Source organism: Theobroma cacao, chromosome 5 (assembly GCF_000208745.1).
Source record: "Theobroma cacao cultivar B97-61/B2 chromosome 5, Criollo_cocoa_genome_V2, whole genome shotgun sequence".
In the NCBI taxonomy this organism is placed as follows: domain Eukaryota; kingdom Viridiplantae; phylum Streptophyta; class Magnoliopsida; order Malvales; family Malvaceae; genus Theobroma; species Theobroma cacao.
The window spans coordinates 2,735,347-2,756,210 of NC_030854.1; the positions used below are offsets into that span (position 1 = coordinate 2,735,347).

At 36.1% G+C, this 20,864-nt stretch overlaps 4 protein-coding genes across 5 annotated transcripts in view; 2 read left to right on the plus strand and 2 right to left on the minus strand.

The window, feature by feature from the left end:
- Positions 1-1,162, plus strand: part of LOC18597931 (dnaJ protein P58IPK homolog) — a 4,499-nt gene extending 3,337 nt beyond the window's left edge. Inside the window, exons 8-9 of the mRNA XM_007027236.2 lie at positions 244-462; positions 719-1,162. Coding sequence (XP_007027298.2) covers positions 244-462; positions 719-898 — 399 coding nt within the window. The 3' untranslated portion in view covers positions 899-1,162. The remainder of the gene's footprint in view (positions 1-243; positions 463-718) is intronic.
- On the minus strand, positions 1,795-2,745 carry LOC18597932 (fasciclin-like arabinogalactan protein 11). Its single transcript, XM_007027238.2, has one exon. The coding sequence runs from the start codon at positions 2,699-2,701 to the stop codon at positions 1,958-1,960; it is 744 nt and encodes a 247-aa protein (XP_007027300.2). The 5' UTR covers positions 2,702-2,745; the 3' UTR covers positions 1,795-1,957.
- On the plus strand, positions 5,237-11,268 carry LOC18597933 (dystrophia myotonica WD repeat-containing protein). The gene is made up of 11 exons (XM_007027239.2): positions 5,237-5,913; positions 6,359-6,673; positions 6,760-6,868; positions 6,957-7,050; positions 7,712-7,799; positions 7,929-8,012; positions 8,665-8,761; positions 8,860-8,947; positions 9,087-9,192; positions 9,284-9,376; positions 10,365-11,268. Exons 1-11 carry the CDS (start codon positions 5,728-5,730, stop codon positions 10,761-10,763), a joined length of 1,659 nt encoding a protein of 552 aa, XP_007027301.2. The 5' UTR covers positions 5,237-5,727; the 3' UTR covers positions 10,764-11,268.
- Positions 11,800-16,696, minus strand: LOC18597934. 2 transcript variants are annotated; one of them, XM_018121610.1, is made up of 8 exons: positions 16,383-16,696; positions 14,856-15,329; positions 13,999-14,176; positions 13,065-13,362; positions 12,772-12,844; positions 12,606-12,696; positions 12,430-12,509; positions 11,800-12,292 (listed from the first exon to the last, which is right to left on the minus strand). In XM_018121610.1, exons 1-8 carry the CDS (start codon positions 16,482-16,484, stop codon positions 12,041-12,043), a joined length of 1,548 nt encoding a protein of 515 aa, XP_017977099.1. In that variant the 5' UTR covers positions 16,485-16,696; the 3' UTR covers positions 11,800-12,040. The 2 variants fall into 2 exon arrangements, with proteins under 2 accessions (XP_017977099.1, XP_007027303.2); XM_007027241.2 differs by having other exon boundaries at positions 12,596-12,696.

The following is a 20,864-nucleotide window of genomic DNA, read 5'->3' on the forward strand; positions in this document are numbered from 1 at the left end:
CCCTCCCCGCCCCCCCCCCCCCCCCCCCCCCCCCCCGCTCCCCCCCCCCCCTTTTTCTTTTTGTTAGAATTACTGCTAAGTGAGACAAAGATAACAGAATACAGTACGGGAATATCATAGAAATTTTTATGTTAATCCTTCACTGCTGTCTTATTACTGTTAATAAAAAATTTGGATCAGCTTAGTGTGGTATTTTGGTTATTGTCTTACTCATGTGAGAGCTAAAAATTGCTTGCTATGCAGGATATGAATATACGTGAAGCACTTATGAGGGCTGAGAAAGCTTTGAAGATGAGCAAACGCAAAGACTGGTACAAAATTCTGGGAGTTTCAAAGACTGCTTCTGTAGCTGAGATAAAGCGTGCATACAAGAAGCTTGCTTTGCAATGGCACCCAGATAAGAATGTTGATAATAGAGAAGAAGCTGAGGAACAATTTCGAGAAATTGCCGCTGCATATGAGGTTCGATATCTTAAATCTTTCTTTATCATTATTATTATTTAATAATGTTTTAAACTTCAACTTTTGCTTGATAACATTTTGTGATCATTAATACTTTTTAATTAATGCCATTTATTCTTGATAAAATGAATGATATGCTACTCGGATTGTGACTTTGTTCTGGATGATATCTCTGGAGAACTTTCAATCTGCTATGCAGTCAGAACGTTAAAATAAACGAGATGCTGCACATGACATATATGCTTTTCACTTACAGGTTCTTGGGGATGAGGAAAAGAGATCAAGGTATGACAGAGGAGAAGATATTGAAGACATGGGTACGGGAGGTGGTGGTTTCAACCCATTTGGTGGTGGTGGGGGACAGCATTTCACATTTACGTTTGATGGAGGTTTTGGAGGCTTTCCTGGTGGTGGAGGATTTGGTTTCGATTTTTGATTGCAGTGAAGTATGGGTTTTGGATACCTTCACGAAACGGTTATAAAAGTGCATTTTTTAGCTTGAACCCTAACACCAGTATGAGTAGGACTGACATCTTCCGGCAGTATGTAACTTACACCTTTAGAACTGGCTTCTTACATGACAATGTATCCCTTCACAAAATATTCCTTATTTAATTGATTTTATAATTTTTTATCAGTTGATGTCTTGGTGATAGGAAATTGAAGAGCTGAACTTAGTGATATCTTGCGACTTTCTTTATGGATTCATTCTGGAACCTTATTTGTCATAAATTCTATTTCTTCCCCTACCAAAGCCTAATAATGAAATAAAAATATATTTGCTTAGCTTAGAAGTTAAATGATTGCACATACAATTCCAGTGGGCTGCACTTGGAGTAATTATTAGTGGCTAAGAAAATGATTGCCCAATTGCTCTTTATTTAATCAGTTGTTTAAGGATCCCATCCGACCATAGTAAGAGTCTCTGCTCTGTTTTTAATCCATTCTTTTGAGTAGCAGAGGCTGTTACCCTGTAAACTTCGTGCATTGAACAACCATTCCAATTCCTGTAATACTTGAGGCTGCCAGGAGCTGGATTTTCTATAGAGCAACCTTTCCATTCATTCTGCAGAGCTGATGGGGTTTCTGCTTTGAACAATATCGACAGCTTAGAATCTGCTTGAACAAAGTTTTTCATTACCTGTTGCAAAATTCAAGCAAACTCTTCTATTCTGGTTCCAGTTTTGTTTCCAGGACTGACATGCATCCAGTTTGTTCTTTTGTATAATAGCAGGATAGGTACGCAGTGTGCTTCTGTAACTAAATTTCTTTCATTGGTAACCTAACCCTAAGGAAGTTAAATTAAGGTTCAGTTATTTGTAGCATGAGATCTTGGCACAAAATATTGGTCTCGTCTCTGCCCAATATTATTCATAGCAGTTTCAATATTGACACAGAAAGAAAGAAGGATTATACAAAGAATCAAGATTTAATCGGATGAAATGATACAGCAATTACAAACAACAACACATGCATCCCATGCCAATACAAAAACTCAAAGGCTGCAAAAAATTGCCCCGAAAAGTGCAAATCGGAAAGAAACCATTGCCATGGGATGGAGTTTCAGGTTCCTTATTGCGCCAGATGAATTAGCGCCAGCATCACCAGTGGACGCTTTTGGAGTTGAAACTGGAACATGCTTCTCCGGCTTAGCTGGTGCAGGAGCTGGTGCTGGCGTTGTTCCGAAAATTTGCAATGGAAGGAGCACCTGATCCACTTGATAAACTGCGATCCGGCGATCAGAGAATACAGTGTTAGCCACTGTTGTATTGACCACACCAGTCGTTATATTCACTTGATTCCCTGAAGCAGTGACATTAAGTGGGAACCTGCCGCTCTTCACATCACCTGCTTGCGTACGCAATGGATTGCTGGCTGTTTGGAACTGTGTGGTGGACATCAATGTAGGGAGGATGTGAAATTGCACCAGCTGGAGTTTTTCTCGATCCGAAAGGGTATTTAGTGTTCCAGGGTTGAGGCTACTAAATGCATTGTCACTTGGTGCAAATATTGTTAACCCATCATTGGGATCAGGGGTGCTCAGCTGGTTGTTTAGTTGATCAGCTACCTGGGTGGCTTTCAGCAGCCTAATGAAAGTGGTGAATTGGCCACCCTTTTCAAGGATTGAAGTGATATTATCCGTGCGTATTGGCGGAGCCGGGGCTACTTGAGCAAAACTTTTGGTGCAAAGGAAGAAGAGCACCAGGGAAAGAAAGGGTAACAACAGTTGCTTTCTCATTCTTTTTAGGCTCTGGTCTTTTCCTATGGTATGTTTGGTCTTGTTATTCGAGTTATATATATATATATATCGAGAGATGAGATGGGTTGTTAACGTAAACGTTAGGTGGAAGGGTTACCTTTTAGTTGGCATAGCAAGAAAAAATGTCCAGCCGGGACATCCTATTTGTTAAGAAATTTCCATCACAAGTGGGGAGATTGCTTTACAAGACAGGAAGAAACGAGCATGGGATCTGATTTGAGGTGTCAATGTGGGGTCTCAATAAGCAAACCTGGGGTGTTTTTGCTTGTTCTAAGGACAACTATAACAAGAAAAAGTTTTGCATTATTTAAGTTGTCAGTAAAAGCTTGAGAACGATTGGGGGGGTGACTATGGTGTGATGTATCATTGCAGTGGTCCAAATTCTACCTTCTTAGGGTTCAACTACTGCTATAATTTCGAGGCTGTTGCTCAAGTCAAATACATGCATAAACGTAAATGAACACAAAAAACGTAAAGGAAAACAATCTTGTTTTCTTTCTTGCATGCATTGTCGCTTTGATTGATTGTTATGAAACTTCAATCATTTCTGGTTTGTTCTAACAAACAATACCATGGCAAGTGCCCTTCCAGGGGAACAATGGAGGAAATGAAAAGGGACTTTCGGCGCAAATCATGGTCCATAAGCCCATGACATACAGAAAGGAATTTGATCTTATTGTACTACTTCGGAGATTGTATGATATTTTTTGTGGGGTTTGTCCAAATTTTATCATGTGGAAATTTATGTGACCACTTACTAAAATTTTGGATATTAAAACCTCAAAAGCATATATTAATTTTGTTAAAAACTTTAATAGTTTATTATATTTCACAAGAATTATTTAATTTTTTTTTGAAAATTTATCTATTAATTACAGGAAAAGGAAAAAAACAACATAATTTTGTTACATCCCAAATTCAAAAATTTAAGATACAGTAATGCCTTACATTCATGGAACAAATCCTATAAAGCTTGTAAGGTAATATATACTATGCTAAATCCAAAATCAAAGTCTCAAAATATCTCCAAACTTAAAAGAATAAAAACTATGGAAAGATGCAAAATTTGGTCTACCTAACAAATATGAAATGTTCACTTCTTGCTAACATAATCTCTTGCCAAATCTAATCTCCAAATATCTAAAAATATTAAAATCTGAAAAAATAAGAAGATTAAAAAAAAAGAGTACAACAACTCAAAATTATCAATAATAATGATTAAAAACACAAATTTGGATAATCTTATATTATAAACATATTTATTCTGAAATTAAATTAATTCTTTGATAACAAAATTAAACAAAAATTGGACAAATCACATTCAAAACTTAAAACAAAGAAACACAAAAAAAATTTAAAGATCACATTTCATATCGTTAAAAAGAAAACAAAAAATTCAACCAAAAATATCATAAAAAAAAAGAAGTTTTAGCAATTCAAAGTTGGGTTACTGAAATGATCAAGAACTCACTTTCATCTATATTTAAAATTAATTTTTTTTACATACTGATCAAATAATATGTTACAAAAACCATTAAAAAGATATCGATAAGACTTCTTGTATGCTAGTCCAAAAACCTAACAGTTTTTTTTTTATTACATTTACATAGAGAAGCGCAGTCGGACTCCACCACGAAACAATTGATTGGAATGCCATGGGCCTTTGCTCGGCCCAATGGATCGATATAATAAGTTCGAGACGTCACCAAAGCAAACCTCATCCCAAAGCTACGTTTTGGGGTTAGACTGGGCCTTTTAACCTGAGTTGTAGTGAGGAGCCCAACCCATGTGATGAACAATTGTCACTACCTCTTTTGATAAACTCTTTTTTTATAAAATAAATAAATAAATGAAAAATTGTCTTACTTAATTTGTCTAAAGAACTAGTAGTCCTTTGCATCTCGTTTATTAAATAAGAGCCTTCATTTTTCTTTCTTGATTTATCATTCTTCAAAAGAGATATATTTTTTTTTTCACAATTTCTTGTATCTTAGTTCAGTAATAGTTATCTAAATGAAATCCCAATTAAATAGTTTAGTGTTTAATCGTATCGTGTAAACATAAAGTATTAATAATTATATAGGTAAACACGAACATCAGATGATTAATTAATTGTGTTAGGATTTTAGACATATACACAGATACATTCAGTAAACATATAACATGACATAACTTGGTTAACTATACTGACACGATTAACTTAAATTCATGTCAAATAATTGGTCTTGAATTAAGCAGAACCCTATTCGAAGTACTTGAGAGTGGCTAATTTGGCTAGCCCAAAGGCCTATTTCATTCCCTCAAAGCCCACAATGAACTTAACCAGGATATCCTTAACATCACCTTTACATGTACTTTTGAATCTCTCCTTTTCCCCAAAATATTAATAAAAATATCATTAACAAAAAAAAAAAAAAAGAAACAGCTGAAGGCATAGTGTAATTAGTGAGATTAAGGGTTGAAAGCCCCAAAGGCATTTTGGAGCTGAAAATCAGAATATAAATATCAAATCTCAAATTCACACAAACAAAAGGGAGTTCCCCCATTTTCTCTTCGTTCACTTCTCCCCTGCCTCTTATCAGTTTATAACTTCGAAGCCAGGAAGACACTCTCTTCAATCCCCCCACCTCATCTCCACCGTCCATTTCGTTGACTTTCCCCCAAACTCCCCCAAAGTCAAACCTCTCCCCTCCATCAAAAATCAAAATCAAAATCAAAATAAAAAAGAGAAAACAAAACCCAGATTACAGACGGACCATTAAAAACTGAAAAAACTTGTCATAAGCCGCAACCACATAGGATCCCTCCCCTTTCTCTCGCCTGCCTTCTTTGATCCCCATAGCCATTGAAGCACAAGGAAGGAAAGGCTTCTTTTCTTCTTTTTGTTTTTTGTTGTTGGGTTTTATTGCTTCTGTCTTAGGAATTAAGAAAAATTCAAAATTGAGAAGAAAAGGAAGAAGAAAAAAAGAAACCCTAGAGTGTCATGATCAGATGTTCTCGGGTGTATGACAAGAGACGCCATGATCAACACAGCAAACGGTATGATTTCGACATCATCCTCAACGGCGAACGCTCAATCGCCGGGTTTGAAGACTTATTTTAAAACCCCGGAAGGTCGGTATAAGCTTCACTATGAAAAGACTCACCCTTCTGGCCTTCTTCACTATGCTCATGGCAAAACTGTTACTCAGGTAACCTCAAATTTCTAGGGTTTTTATTTTAATTTTCTTTTGAGTGCCCATTTTCTTAAATTATTGACAAAAATATTATTTTCTGGCTTTTCCTTTGGGGTTTTGGTCAAGACACATCTTTTGCTATAACTTTAAATTGGTCTTTTTTTGTAGTATGAGATTTCTTTTTGGAGTGTTTGATACTTAAATTTTATAATTAGATAATGAGAGCATTTCCAATTTATTAGTAAGTATAGGGGTTTTAAACTAATACCATTTGTTTGAAGCACTGAATTTATTAGGTTATTTTCTATCATCACTGTTTTAGAGCATTGTTAAAATATTGAATTTTAAACACTTTAAATCAATGCCCATATTTATAAAGTCAATTTTCAATATTTTTCATGTTATACTTATGTTTCAGTATTGGTTTTCTAGGATTATATTTGATTAAGATTGTTGTCAGGTTACCCTAGCGCATCTGAAGGACAAGCCAGCTCCGTCAACTCCAACAGCTCCATCATCCAGCTTCAGTGCTAGCAGTGGGGTAAGATCAGCAGCAGCGAGGTGGCTAGGATCTGGGAATGGGAGCCGTGCACTTGGCTTTGTTGGAGGGAATGGTGGGAGTAAAAGTATTAGTAGTACTAGTAGGATGGGGTCATTGGGTGCTTCGAGTTTGAGTAATTCAATGACTAATACAAATTTTGATGGGAAAGGAACATATTTAATCTTCAATGTCGGTGATGCTATTTTTATAAGTGATTTGAATTCTCAAGATAAGGTAGTTTAGCAATTTTTGTTAAGGTTTTTGATGAATGGGAATGGCTTTTCATGGTGGTATTTTAAGAATCTTGGTGTTTAATGTAGGATCCAATAAAGTCTATCCATTTCAGTAATTCAAACCCTGTCTGCCATGCGTTTGATCAGGAGGCCAAGGATGGGCATGATTTGCTTATCGGGTTGAATTCTGGTGATGGTAAATCTTTTTAGCTTGTTTTAATTGGCAATTTAAGTTCCAAGGTTTAAACTCTGCAAATTTATGGGTTCTGTGTGTTTTATTGTAGTTTACTCAGTGTCATTGAGACAGCAGTTACAGGATGTTGGAAAGAAGCTTGTTGGGGCACAGCATTACAATAAAGATGGCTCTGTCAATAACAGGCAAGATTTAGATTAATACATCCTTTATACATTTTTTGACTTTCTAGAAGTTTGACTCTTTCGATCTATCTTCACCATTAGAGTTTTCTTTTTTAAATTTCCACATCCAAGATGTTTCTTTTTAGGTCTTTCTGCCTTATGCGTTCTGCTTCTAGGATGGTGTGAAGATAGATTGTAATACCCTATGGCTTGGAGCAGGACAGTTTTCTATGACATCAAATGGCTTCCCTTTTCTTTCAAATGGTGCATATATAGCTTGCGCCATTTAATTACTATGAAAATATCTTTTTCTGGAATTTATTTTTGTTGTTTTACAGGGGCAATGTTGCCTTTTCAGTCACTCATAAATTTAATTTTCCATCCACCTTGAGACCTTGCTGTAGAGTGCTTCCTTTGTTCTCTTTGATCTTCAATATTTGAGCTGTACTTCTAAAGTGTCAATGCTACCCACATAAAGTCAGCAACTGAGTTGGTCTCTCACTGAGTTGGTTGTTAACCTCATTAGCTAAATTTGACTTGTAATTGGTCTTCTGCTGCTATTTTTAAAATTGGTTTGCTCTTTGGCTTCCCCTAAGGATAATAAAGGGGGCAACCGACTTTTGTGACTAATAGGTGTTTATCTTGAATTGATGTTTACCATGACGCCTTTTGTTTCCAGCAGTCGCTGTACTAGTATTGCATGGGTTCCTGGAGGTGATGGTGCTTTTGTGGTTGCTCATGCTGATGGAAATATGTACGTGTATGAAAAGGCAAGTTTCAATGATTACAGAAGGCTTTTTTCACTCTGGGGGTACAACTTACAAATTTCATGATGTTGTATGCAGTAAGTTGTTTTTTAAGTTTTTTTTTTTCTTCTCTATTGTTCTTTTTCCCTCTAGAACAAGGATGGTGCTGGTGATTCTTCATTCTCTGTTATCAAAGACCAAACTCAATTTTCTGTTGCGCATGCACGTTACAGTAAGGTACTGGTCATTGTTTATTTTAGAAAACTATTTTAGACTTTCTTATTTGTGCATGCTTCCTGAAAATTGGTAGTCTTTAATTTAGAACTATTATCTAATGCCAGAGTACGCTAATCATTCTGTATATTGTATGGTAGGTGCTACATAGCTTATGGCTTATTATTCACTATATGCACTTCTAAGTTCTAGCCAGACAACATTCTGTTTAAATTTAGATGATGCATGTGTTGCTGAGGTGTGCATGATCTAGATTGTCAAAATGTGAATTGACACCCACATTTCTTGGTGAGCTGCAAGTAGTCCTATGTTTGCCCTGGTATTTTTTAAAGGGCTGCAAGTAGTTCTAATAGGAACCCACATTAACCATGCATGCTCAAACTCAACACATTTAAAAGCAGGCAATGTGTTATGTGGATGATAAAAAGAAATTATTTAGTCTTGTGCTTGCCTGTGGGCATGGATGTGTATTTTTTTTTTTGTTACAGTTATGCCATGTTAGTCTTGATAAGTGGCAAGATAGGACCTATCTTAGCACCATAATTGGTATTAGTCTGACTGTTGTTTGACATCATTGAGGAAGCCATATACTTTTTACTCCCATCTTTCCGCGTATTGTTTGTTTGTTTGTTGACTTGCCACTATTTGCTTGCAGAGTAACCCCATTGCAAGATGGCATGTTTGTCAAGGTTCAATTAATAGCATTGCTTTCTCCTTTGATGGGTCGTACTTAGCAACTGTTGGAAGAGATGGTACCAAGTCAAATTGAAATAATTTGCATTTTATGGATTTTTTATATCTACTTTGTTTTAACTTAAGTTTTTTTTCTCTTTCCATATGCTGAGCGCAGGTTATCTGCGAGTTTTTGACTATTCAAAAGAACAGCTCGTATGTGGTGGCAAAAGTTATTATGGTGCTCTACTATGCTGTGCTTGGAGGTGCTCTTTTTCTTAAACTTTTTAAACTTGTGCTATCTAGAGTATCAATTTGTCACATTCCATTCTTTTTATATAATATCCGACTTAGTTCTTTTTGAGAAAATGAATTTTGTTATTGACAACAACGCCCACTGAACAGTATGGATGGGAAATATATTCTGACTGGAGGTGAAGATGACTTGGTTCAAGTTTGGAGTATGGAAGATCGGAAGGTCGTCGCATGGGGTGAGGGGCACAACTCATGGGTGAGATTCTTATCTTATAACGGAGGCTTCTGTGTATTTGTTGTGTGTGATGGTGGCTCTGTACTCATTTCTTTCTAAATCGTGCTGGCAGGTTAGTGGAGTGGCGTTTGATTCGTATTGGTCATCACCTAATTCTGATGGCACAGGGGAGACTGTGATGTACCGGTTTGGTTCTGTTGGTCAGGTATATAGATGTTGTTAGTCTGGTCAAAATAATGACTGTCCTAATTATCGTAATTCCAATCTTGATGCTGTGTTTTCCCATGGTTTTTTCCTCGTGTTTTGATTGTTTCTTGATTGTGTTCATGTGGATTCAACTGTTATGTTCCAAAAATGTCTAGCTTCTGCAAGTTATAGATGCCTCACACTTATGTATGTGTTGTTGAAGCAACATTTCTAGAGGTAGCGCTTGCCTCCTTTGTCTACCTATGCACTATTTGGCTGTTTCCAGAAAGGATTACTGGTGATATAGTAGCACATGGATTGAGTGTAGATTGTAGGAAATTTCTAACTGTATGAAACTATAGGTCTACATCAGTTACCATACATTATAGGTTACTTACTTTAGGTTCTTGTTTAAATAGCATCTTGAACAGCTAATATGAAGAATATCATTTTCAGTTAGCATGCAAATGGGGAAAACTGGAGACTGATGATGAAAGCCCAAACATATTGGCAAAGAATCTGGGGTATTTCAAGAATATTCTTGATGAATGGATGGCTTGCATATCTGTGGAACATCATTCTGTCATACAAAAACATTTTGTGTTCAAGGAACATGGTTATAAAGCTAGTTATTTTCATCTTCTGCCTTTGCTGTTTCCTTTTACATGTGCAAAAAGGTAGAAAAAAAGGAGAATGAAAAAACCCTCATTTACATAGCCCCAACCATTCAATCTACACACACACACACCAAAAGAAAAGGTTTCTTTAGATATTTTGTTTTTCTGTGTGGGCAATCAACAAGTAATTCCATATTTCCTGTTGAAGTGGGATGAATGGCTGAAGGTTTTAAGCATTAATATGTTAGAATTGAATCAGGTGGAGAATAAACTTGATGAACCTTTATGTGTACCATATTCTATAATCTATATTATACCTCTTGTTTGAAAAGCTATGCTCCCTTGCAGCACCTGCAATATCTTCACATCTCACTATTGCCTTCTGTGTAGGACACACAATTGTTATTGTGGGACCTGGAAATGGATGAAATTGTAGTGCCATTGCGTAGAGGCCCTCCTGGTGGGTCTCCCACTTACAGTACCGGTAGCCAATCTTCCCACTGGGACAATGTGTGCCCATTGGGTACCCTGCAAACTGCCCCTAGCATTCGAGATGTTCCAAAAATCTCACCAGTGGTTGCTCATCGTGTTCACACTGAACCTCTTTCGGGCTTAATTTTTACCCAGGAATCGGTACTTACTGTTTGTCGAGAGGGACACATAAAAATCTGGATGAGACCCGGGGTTGCAGAAAGCCAATCAATCAACAGTGAAACTGTGTTAAGTACCAGTTCAAAGGATAAGACATTGCTTTCCAGCAAGGTTGGAAGTTCTAGCTACAAACAATGACCAGACCATCATGAAAAGATGCAAGGCACAACAAAGCTCTTTTTTTTTCTGCTGGAGTTGCATTTCTATTTGCTAGTGTGGCCGTTCATCTCTCTGTTTAACAGGTTGGTTTTCTTGAAGTACATCCCTGTGGACATGATTGAATTGCAATGAGATTAGCCAACTGAATCCATTGTATATTCAAGGACAAAAATGCCATTGACAGCACAAAGAGGTCTGGAGGAAGAAAGAACCTCCATTGTAAGTACAAACGGCTATTCCTAGAATATATTGACACTGACAGGAATAACATGAAGTTGCTCCTTTAAGATTTGTATTTCTTAGAGGTGCATTTGAGTGATTATTTATTATTGGTGATGCATCCTCACCATTACCATGTGATTTTTGTTAAATCATCCAAAAACTGATTTTGAAATGCGGATAGCTTCATGCACATAGCTTCTTGAGTTCTAGGTGACTGAACTTGGACAAGTTTGTCCTGAAATTTGGGCAAATCATTCGATGATTTGGTTGAGACATAAGAATTTACTGTTTGTTCTATCAGAAAGAAAAAAAAGAAAAGGGAATACCTTGGAAATAAACTTTGATGCATATTTATTTCTATTAGTATTAACTGTAATAAATGCTCTAATGATAGTAAACTGTGATGCTTATCTAGAGCTCCCAAATGGAAAATACCATGGTATAGAAAATAGCCTTAACCTCACTTGAAAAAACCTCCTGCAAGGCTGCAAAACAAGTAAAATCCTTCCACTACACTAAAGCCCTTTTCCATTTTTCCTTTCTCATCCCTCACTACACTTGTTGAGGTAAGTTGAATGAATGGAAAGCCCATAGACAAAGATCCAAGGCTTTCTCCAACTTGTTCCTGGCCGAAATATTCACCATGTAACTTCTGCTTGTTTTATTAAAGGCTGAGAGGCAAACAACCCCTGAACCTGTTATCATCCATGGGGTAGTTGGAATATTGAGATTCAGGAAGAGATTTTGGTGTATCTTTATCTTTTATTGATGTCAATGTCATTTTCTCTCTTCGTTGAGCCGTTAAATGATTTACAGAAATTGCAGCATTATTACAGCTTATAGGGTGGAACTGAAATAACAAAAAAAAAAGAAGAGAAAGAAAAGATAAAGAAGAAAAAAGCTTTTCCCTGCGAGCTGATGATAAAACCAACAATAAACAAGCATGTAAAAAGCATCTCTACAACTGAGACAGTTTCTGTACAGCCGAAAGCTTTGCATTTCCTACCATTTATACATCTTACATATAGACTAACTCAATTGCCATTCCCACTTTCTGAAGCCCTCCTTTCAGTTTCATTAGGGTGAGTATCTGTCTGAATCTGTTGCATGGTTACGGATGGTTGATCTGGCTGTGAAACCTCTTGAGAACCAAGTTGTTGATTTGACTCAGCACGCCACCTTCTCCATCCCCTTGAAACCTCATAAAGAATAGAGGTTCCACACATTGTTCCGCCAAACCCAACAAATGCAGAAAGCAGAACAGAAAGAACAGCCTGTATGTGGAGCTGTAGATCACAAGAAACATAGGATACAATCTCGAATGAGAAAAGGGTCTATATCCTAAACATGCAGGATATAATCTGAGACTTCTGAACTCTAACTGTTCAATCATGTGCACTATGATAAAGAGTATCTCTCTTACCAATGAGTAGAAAAGATGAGCAGAAAGAACCACAAGTCCAAATTGCACTGTAGCATAAATCCAGACATATTTTCTCCTCACTGAAAACAAAAGTTGGAGTCAGTTAGTAAGACAGATGACCAAATTCACAAGGACAAAACTATCACAAGAAAATTTTGCAACGAACTTAATCCCACCCATAGTTGTTGATGTCATGGAAGCAAGGAGACCCAATATACAGGAAAAAGGAAGAGAGATGGCAATTGCGCCAGACTTCATTTTTGAAACCTGAGTACATAATAACTTTAAGAACAATAAAAAGCTTGAAAAGGAAGGAAAGCATTTCCAAATTGCTAAACTTACCAGCAGCTGCTCAAGAAAACAAAAGTAAGCAAGCATGCTAACAATGACAAGAATGGGAACATCCTGCCAGACCCTGTCCAAAATACCGTTATGTTAAGGATATACAATCTTTAAAGATAATGTTAAACCAAAATGAACGGCAGAAAATGCAAATGTCCACAGCCAAGTAGTTTAGACTTTAGAATTTTTACATTCTGAAGGAGTCATTAGCAAAAAAAAAAACAAAAGAGGTAGAAAGAGATCCTAGATACCATTTTGTTGCCAAATGCATCAGGTGGGCTGTGTATACTTGCCTGTATCGAGCAGCCTCAATTTGTCGTGGCCCACTTCCTCTCAAATTATGAGCCTGGTCATTTTGAACTCGTAAAAGAGTAACAGGTAGGTTTTGAACCTCTTGCTTGCACACATCACATGTTTTGTTACCTTTGATGCTAAACCATTTTATGGCACAGTCTTGGTGGGCAAGGGCAAGTTCACCTTTGCAGCTACATTCCATCTTGAGCGTGTCAGCACCTTCCCCCAGCTCAGTCAAGCAGATTCTACAAACAGCTTCTTCTTCAGGAATATCTTCACCACCATCATTATTTCCATCTGAACAATAAGACTATGATATGACATAGGTTGGTTATCACAAGCAATAAAAAGAAAGCAGTTGTTAAACTAGAACATCTTAGCATTCAGAGTTTTTCCAAATTGCTTCCAGAATAGATAAAAAAAAATCTAAATATGAATACTAATAATTTAAAATACCTTGAAATCATCTAACTATATTCACTAATAAAAAAATTGCCAGCATATGTAATCAGAAAAATGTGGCTTCCTTTTGCGTGCCAGGAAATCAAGATTTGGCACAAAAACTTGAAGCTTTTATGCTGTTATTTACTTCTACTGCTGCATGAAAATGATATTTTGTTTTGTGCCTGGAAAGCATTAGTGAAAGTTCAAAGGTATTTCTAGCTGAATGAAGCTTACACAAATTTGAACTGAATTGTCCAATTTAACAGATAGAGGCCTCTTTATATGTCCAAGTTATTTATCCAAAATCCTAAGCCTTCACTCATTGTTTAATTCTTATCCTCCTTAGAATTTTCTTTTACTCTTTTGCTGTTTCTTTCTTTGTTTTCTTGAGGGACAAGGGGGATGGGGGTGTGGGTAATGTGTTGGACTCCAGTGGAAGGTGTGAGGGGTTCTAAGATCAAATATAGGCAATCTGCAGATTAAAATTACCATTATCAATTTTGGTAAATGTGTTTGGTGTTGTCAGGATGGTTCCCTTGACTGCTCGTGGAGTTGTAGGAATTACACGAAATACACCTCCTAAAGAATCCAACTGTGTTATGCTTCCATCTTTGTTGAGCACAGGAACTGAATGTGAACGATGAATGGGTGGTCCGGCCCCTCCTTTCTGTAAAGTGAGCAATTCTGTAAGAATCAAGTAGAAAATAGGATGACACATTGTGAGCGTAAAAGTCAAAATGCAAATTCATGCCATAAATAAATTAATGAGATAATAAGCATAAAAGACAACCACAACCCTTTAGAGATATTGACACCGATATTTCTCAAATTCAGGAGCATAAGTCTTGGCATTACAAAGGAAATTCTAAGTTCCCTAACTTATGTTCTGCATGAAAGCTACCTTGTGCTGCATCTGCAGACTAATGGGACCCATTTAATTTAAATATTTTTTAGATGCATATACCTGAAAAAACTCATAGTCCTAGATGTGCAAAATGCAATACAAAAGACAGAAGGAACTCTTCAAACTAGGAAGTGCAGCAAGTATTTACATGCATAGAAAATCCATAGAAAGGAATTATTTGGGTATCAAAGTAGATAAGTATTAGTTATTGATATAACATACCACTGAATGTAATGAGCAAGATGAATTGACAGTTCCCTAAAAGTACTAATAAGAAAAAAAGTACTAGCTGTTAAGGATCTTGAGTAGGTGACAATGACTGCATATTTACATGAAATACAACAGACACATAGGGAGGAGGTTCCAAAATTCAAAATATTGTGAAGTTACATTTATGGCTAATGAGTTCAATACTTACTGCAGAACTTAGTAAGCTAATTACCTGCCCACCATGCATGGACTCTGGGTTTGAGTGAGTAGTTGGAGTAACAGGTAAGGATGATGTATTCTTCATTCTTGGTGTGAAAAGCTTTGAGAGGGAAAATGTCCTTGAAATGCGAGGCTTCCCTCGTATCTCTGCTGATGAGCCTCCCAGTGCTAAGATGGCAGCCTTCTCAATCTCCAAATTAGTGTTGCGAGATTTGAAACTTAGCTTCGGAAGGAGGCTTTTTAAGGCTGATTTATTTTTAAATGATGAGTGGACTGGGGAGTCATCAAATCTGGAAAAAATAGGGCTAGGCATGGGTGAAAAGTTAACTCTTTTAGGAGTAGCAGTCGGTGTTAAGGCCATGTCTATTCTCACAAAATCCTCCCTGGCATCCTCCAGTGTTCTTGGTGGTATCTCTAAGACAAGGTCATCCGGCTTTCGGTGCTGACCAAGTGGCATCTCTTCAATTATTTCGGTTGAATCTCCAAACTGTGATTGAAAAGAAAAAATTCTCCCATTGATCATGTGTAAAACAAAAGATGAGCTTTTTAATCAATCAATCTTCCTATAGCACGCAGCTTAGCTTCTATAGTGTTACAAAAACTTACCAAGTCCAATCAACTGACAAATAACAAACGAATTCAAAGCATTAGCCTTTAATAAAATACAGTTATCTGCGCTTATGTCTTCACAGAATCACAAGGGTGAGCAGGAGCTGAATAGGCTATTGTTTAAGTAGCAAGGCAAGACAAGATGCAATATGATTTGACAGAAAATGGGACCCTAAATAGAGTGTAATAGGGAAGAAAAAGAATTAGGCAGTCCATTCTCATTTGTTATGACAAAAAGTTGGCGAACTGCAAGTTTCAAACAAGGATTAATTTTAGTTTAGATTTGTGCTTAAAAGGCTTCAAAAAGAAAAAGAAAAATCTGGTATGATTGCTTCTTTGCTGTACTATTTGTGACCATTCCAGATAACCTATGTCTGCCTTGCAAGTAGACTTTTTTGAAATTAGCACACTGCAGCAGAGGCCTTGTCCTAGCAAAGGCTCAGAATATAGAATTGAGTAAGTTTTTCAACCAGAGAAGAAGTCAATTCCTACCCAGTATAAAGTAGTGCAGAAGAGCTTACTTCCTGAAAGAATTTTATCTAGAAGCCGCATAAAGCAAACATTTTTTGTGCTTGAAAGGAAGAAAAAAAAAAGGAAGTCCATAAAGTTCAGGTAAGTGATCTTAGAAAGCTCAAGGTTGAACATCTAATTCTTTAAAATTTCTCTTTCAACAGTAAAAACAGAGATACCCTAAATGTTATGTCTTAAAAAGTAGCTTTTTCAATCAGAATAGATAAAAAAATATCAAAGCTAAAGAAAGGGATGGAGGAAACAGGAGAAGAAATTCATCATCTTTAAGCAAGAACGAATACCCAGCAATCATTTGAGCAATAAACAGCTAAAGTTTGAAAATTGACCAAAAGAAGCTATGATTTTAACAAGCAGACAAGCCACAAAAACTGAAAGAAAAAGCAAAGCTTTAAAAGAGTACCCTCTGAAGTGGTGGAGGATCAAGAGTGTTGTTGTTGTTGCTGTTGTTGCTGGTTCCTTCACCATTCTGCCTCTTGACAACATGGCCCCCTTCATTTTCCATGTTTCATAAGAAGAATTCTCTTGAAAGAACAAAACTTTTCAGAAGAGACAGCTGGTGGGTGTTTAACTTCACTATGGGATTCTGACAGAAAAAAGAAAAAAAACTGTTTTTTGAACTTTGTCTGAAGATCTTTACAAGCTGATTAAAAAGAGGGGAGGGAAACTGCCAGAGGCTGTATGAGTAGGTGAGGTGGCCACCCAAGGGGAAAGAGAGAGAAGAAGTTCAATACTTCTTTAAAGAAAAAATGAAAATTTTTATATTAAAAAAATTAAAAAATCAAAATCAAAATTTGCTGATGTGGCCCACTGTTTGATGATGGAAGAGCAAAGTGCCAAAGTTGGCTACAAGGTTGTTTGGTGTGAGTGGTGGGTTTGTCATAGGATTTTTGTCCAACATGGAAAATAATTTCACCATTGTTGCCAGTGGCTGTTGAAAATGTTAAATTCCTTCGTCAAAGAAGTGTTGATTTAATTCTTTGACATAATTGAGTGTAAACCTTCTTATTATGGCACTTAATATATTAGTGGAGTATAAAAAAGAAAATATTAGTGGAGAAATTGAGACTTAAAGGTATTCTAATTAAAGAATTAAGTCCATTTTAATACAAAAATAATTTCGATAAAGTATAAGGGATTATTCTACATTATGTAATCTTTATATCTTACTGAATTTGATCATATAGAGGCATGAAAAAAAGAAAAATTTGTAAAGCAAAGTTTGTTTTACACTAATTTTTGTTATAGTATTATAATTTTTTAAATTATTATTTTAAAAGGAGTTCAAAATCACCACTCATCATTAATTAATTAATTAATTAGTAGTACAGGTTGACTTTGGGTGCAAAATTATTAGCATTGAGTATACATTAATGCTAGAATTTAATAAAAATAATACAACCACTAATTTGCTTTTGGATGATTTGTTCTTTGTTCAATGTATATTTAGAAATGGTAAATATTTTATATGCTGATTATCTCACGTGTAAAACAACAAATATTAGTCATGAATGAGAGGTGATCCTTATCTCCTCAAGGGGGTAAAAGGGGCTGAATGAGAGTGGAAGAGGGAGATTTTGACTTGAGTTTCTCTTGCATTGTTGATGTATTGGAATTGCAATTTGCAACTACACACTTCAAGGAACCTTCATTCTGCATAAGTCGTATTAATAAGTTGACAATAATTATAAAAATATCGATTCGAATCTACTGTCATAAACGACTTAATTGCAAACTCAGTGTAATATTATAGTTATATCACAACATAGTCGTAACCTTTATTCTTGTTTTGACTATATATTCAAGTATTAATTTTATAACTCTTTTTACTTATTGGATTCCCCATTGTTTCTCCCATAAAACACTACCAACTATAAAACAATAGAAATAAAAACGTTTCGATCCTTCAGTACTCATCATTGAAACACACTAAAATTGTTGGATGCTCTTCTTCTACCAAGTGTTTTGCAATTAGCAAATCAGAAAGGGGAAATGACGTGTCCACAAAATGTCAGATATATGCAGCCGACATTTTCCATTCTTTACATTTCAGTTGTTTACTTCTCCCCTCAATTGGTATACAGTTTCTATTGGACAGTGGCATTTGAGCTGTCCTGTCCTCTCTTGAGCTCCAAAGCTTCGTGACCTCATCTTCTAACAATTAAAATATGAAACACGTAACTTTCAAGCTTTCATGCCCTCATCAGTGTGCTCTTTTTTTCTTATTATAATTTTCCATTACAAATAATATCAAGTGGTGCAAAAGTTAGTATAGATTGTGATCAACAGTAAAACAACAAAATGTTATAAGTTTTGTATACGAGTGTGCTGTCGAGACACTTTTTGAATGTCAATTACAGCATTTAATACAAAAATATTAATATAAAATAATAATGGAATTAACCTTGAAGAGTGTTTTATTGACCCTTATAGCAGTAACTAGTAAGAATACCAAACAATCTCAGAATTGGCCTTGGATTAGCTGATATATTTGGATAAGCAATGAGACGGATTTCTGCTCAAAGAGTTATCCCATGGCTGGCTGGCTGGCTTCTGACGGCCAGAAATCAATCTTCAAAACAACTCCTTTCCCAAATAAGAATTAATTGTGTTTTCTTCTAGTCATGACCTGCCAATTTCTTTCTGTTCACTCGTCATTTTCAATGGAAACGATCAGGAGGAAACCATTTCTTTGTTTCGCAGCCAGCCAACTTAGCGTGAAGGCGAGGAAGATGGATAGGGTAATAAGATATTCATAATTTTTTTCTTTAATGACTAATTAATTAATTCAGAGATACCCCTTTTTATTGAGAATATATATATATATATATGTATATATCCATTACCTTGCTTTGTTTATCAGGAATTCTTCTGCAATAATTTGTAAAAAATGTTTAGGTTGCCACTTCTTATTATTCCTTGATTTGTTTCATTTTGGGATTAAAAAAATTAATAAAATCTTTAACCCTAACTAACGGACACCAATGGTTTTTTTTTTGTGAGCATTGAACAGCGACCTTTATGAATTTTAAATACAGAGAAAAACGATGATGGGTGGTAAGATGTGTGTGAGGCTAGCCTGCACAAGGCAAAGTTGACCTAAATAAACCCTAATTGTGAGAGAATGCTTTATAAACTCTTTTTCTTTCTTTAAGGGTTAGGTGCTATGTATTTACAATTTGCACCAAGGAAAGTCAACTTGCAAGAAACATTAAATTTCATGGTCGACAATTTGTAACATTTTATTTTATTTATACATGCTGCATGAAACACACACAAGTTGTGTACTAGTTAATATTTTTCCTGACAAAGAGAAGATGGCATTGCAACTTCTGGGCAACTTCTGGGTTGCTTCGAACTTACACAAAGTTTGGTGATTGTATGCAGTAGAGAATTAATGTCCCCATGTTCAAATGCAAAGAATTTTCTTTGCTCTCTATTCGATTGGCTATGTTACGAAACACTAACAAATTATTAAAAACCAAAAAGAAAGTTAGCCCCTGGTTTCCTCAGTTGAGTCATCAAAGGTATATATGTTGTATATGTAATAATCTAAGGTCCAAAGCCTCAAGGGAAATGTCATCCAATATTTCTTTTATTTTTGGCAGTGGACAATGGACATGGTGCCTACTGCCTAGAAACATATGTAAGCAACTTTAAGTAGACTGTAGCCGAATCAGATTCTAGCCGCACCTTTCCCAATGCCAAGTTACCGGTCCCAACTTAAAGGCTCATGATTTATTCATGTAGGCCAATCTTAATCTTTGAAGTCGTTTTTTTTTAACTACTGACATTAGCCGTAATATTACATCGTTGTTTTTCCTGCTCCTGTTTTTTTAGTTGGGAACATGCATGTTTCCATTAACGTTCCTGTAAACTTCACTTGCAATAATGGAGTATCTATCAAGATAAGAAGGAAGTGCCAAAGTAACATATCATTTTCGGTAATGATGGATAACCTTATCAAACACAATCCAGATAATTAGTCTTTGGTTTTTAGATAAAACACACCATAATGTTTGTTCAAAGGACAACGGCAGCCACAAATATTCTTTTAGTTAGGTCCCAGACATAGGAAATGGCCGTTGAGTAGCCACAATGTGTGCACTAAAATGAATTCCCATCTACCAGGGGCACTATGGGTTTGACTGAAGAGCAGCCAGCATACAAGCAGTAATTCTTCACAATCATATGCATGACATACTTTTCAAGTTGATGATTCGAACCTTTGAAACTTTTTAACCATGGCGTAGGCAATGGCACCTAGTGTGCGGATTTGAGGTTTTTGAAATAAGGTGCAAGGCTGCCAGCATTTTCAAAAGTAATACAAACATATTTTATTCCTAGAGAGAATTAATCAGTAGCTTAATTATCACCAAATATTCCTTTGGTGGGAGGGATTTGATTATTACTTATCTAATTAAAGAGAGGGGCACTTGAAATCATTAAGGCCACTGAAAGCAAGCATGTCTGTTTGGTTTACCATTAGAGAAAGAAACACCTTTTGCAAATTGACAATTAATAAAGTTAAGACAATCAGCGACCTTTTCCCTATTGTTCTTAGTAATTCTCTAATTGATTATTGTCTCAAATCTAGATGGAAAACAACTTGAGAGAAGGAAACGTAGTTGCTACTAGCATGGAAAAGTGCCACCAGCACAGCCAACTTGCCAGTCTGTCAATCGGGGACTTCTTCCATGACATTCTGGGATGTGGACTTATCTAACATGCACCTAAGAGCACATACTTTTAACCCAAATGCTGTCGGAAGAAACTGGTTATAGTTCATCTGTCCCAAGTCCCAACTTCTTTCTTTTGGGGCCTGTCTCAGCATAAAGGCTACGTTGAACAAATCACAAACAAGTGTTTTGGGCCAATAAGAACC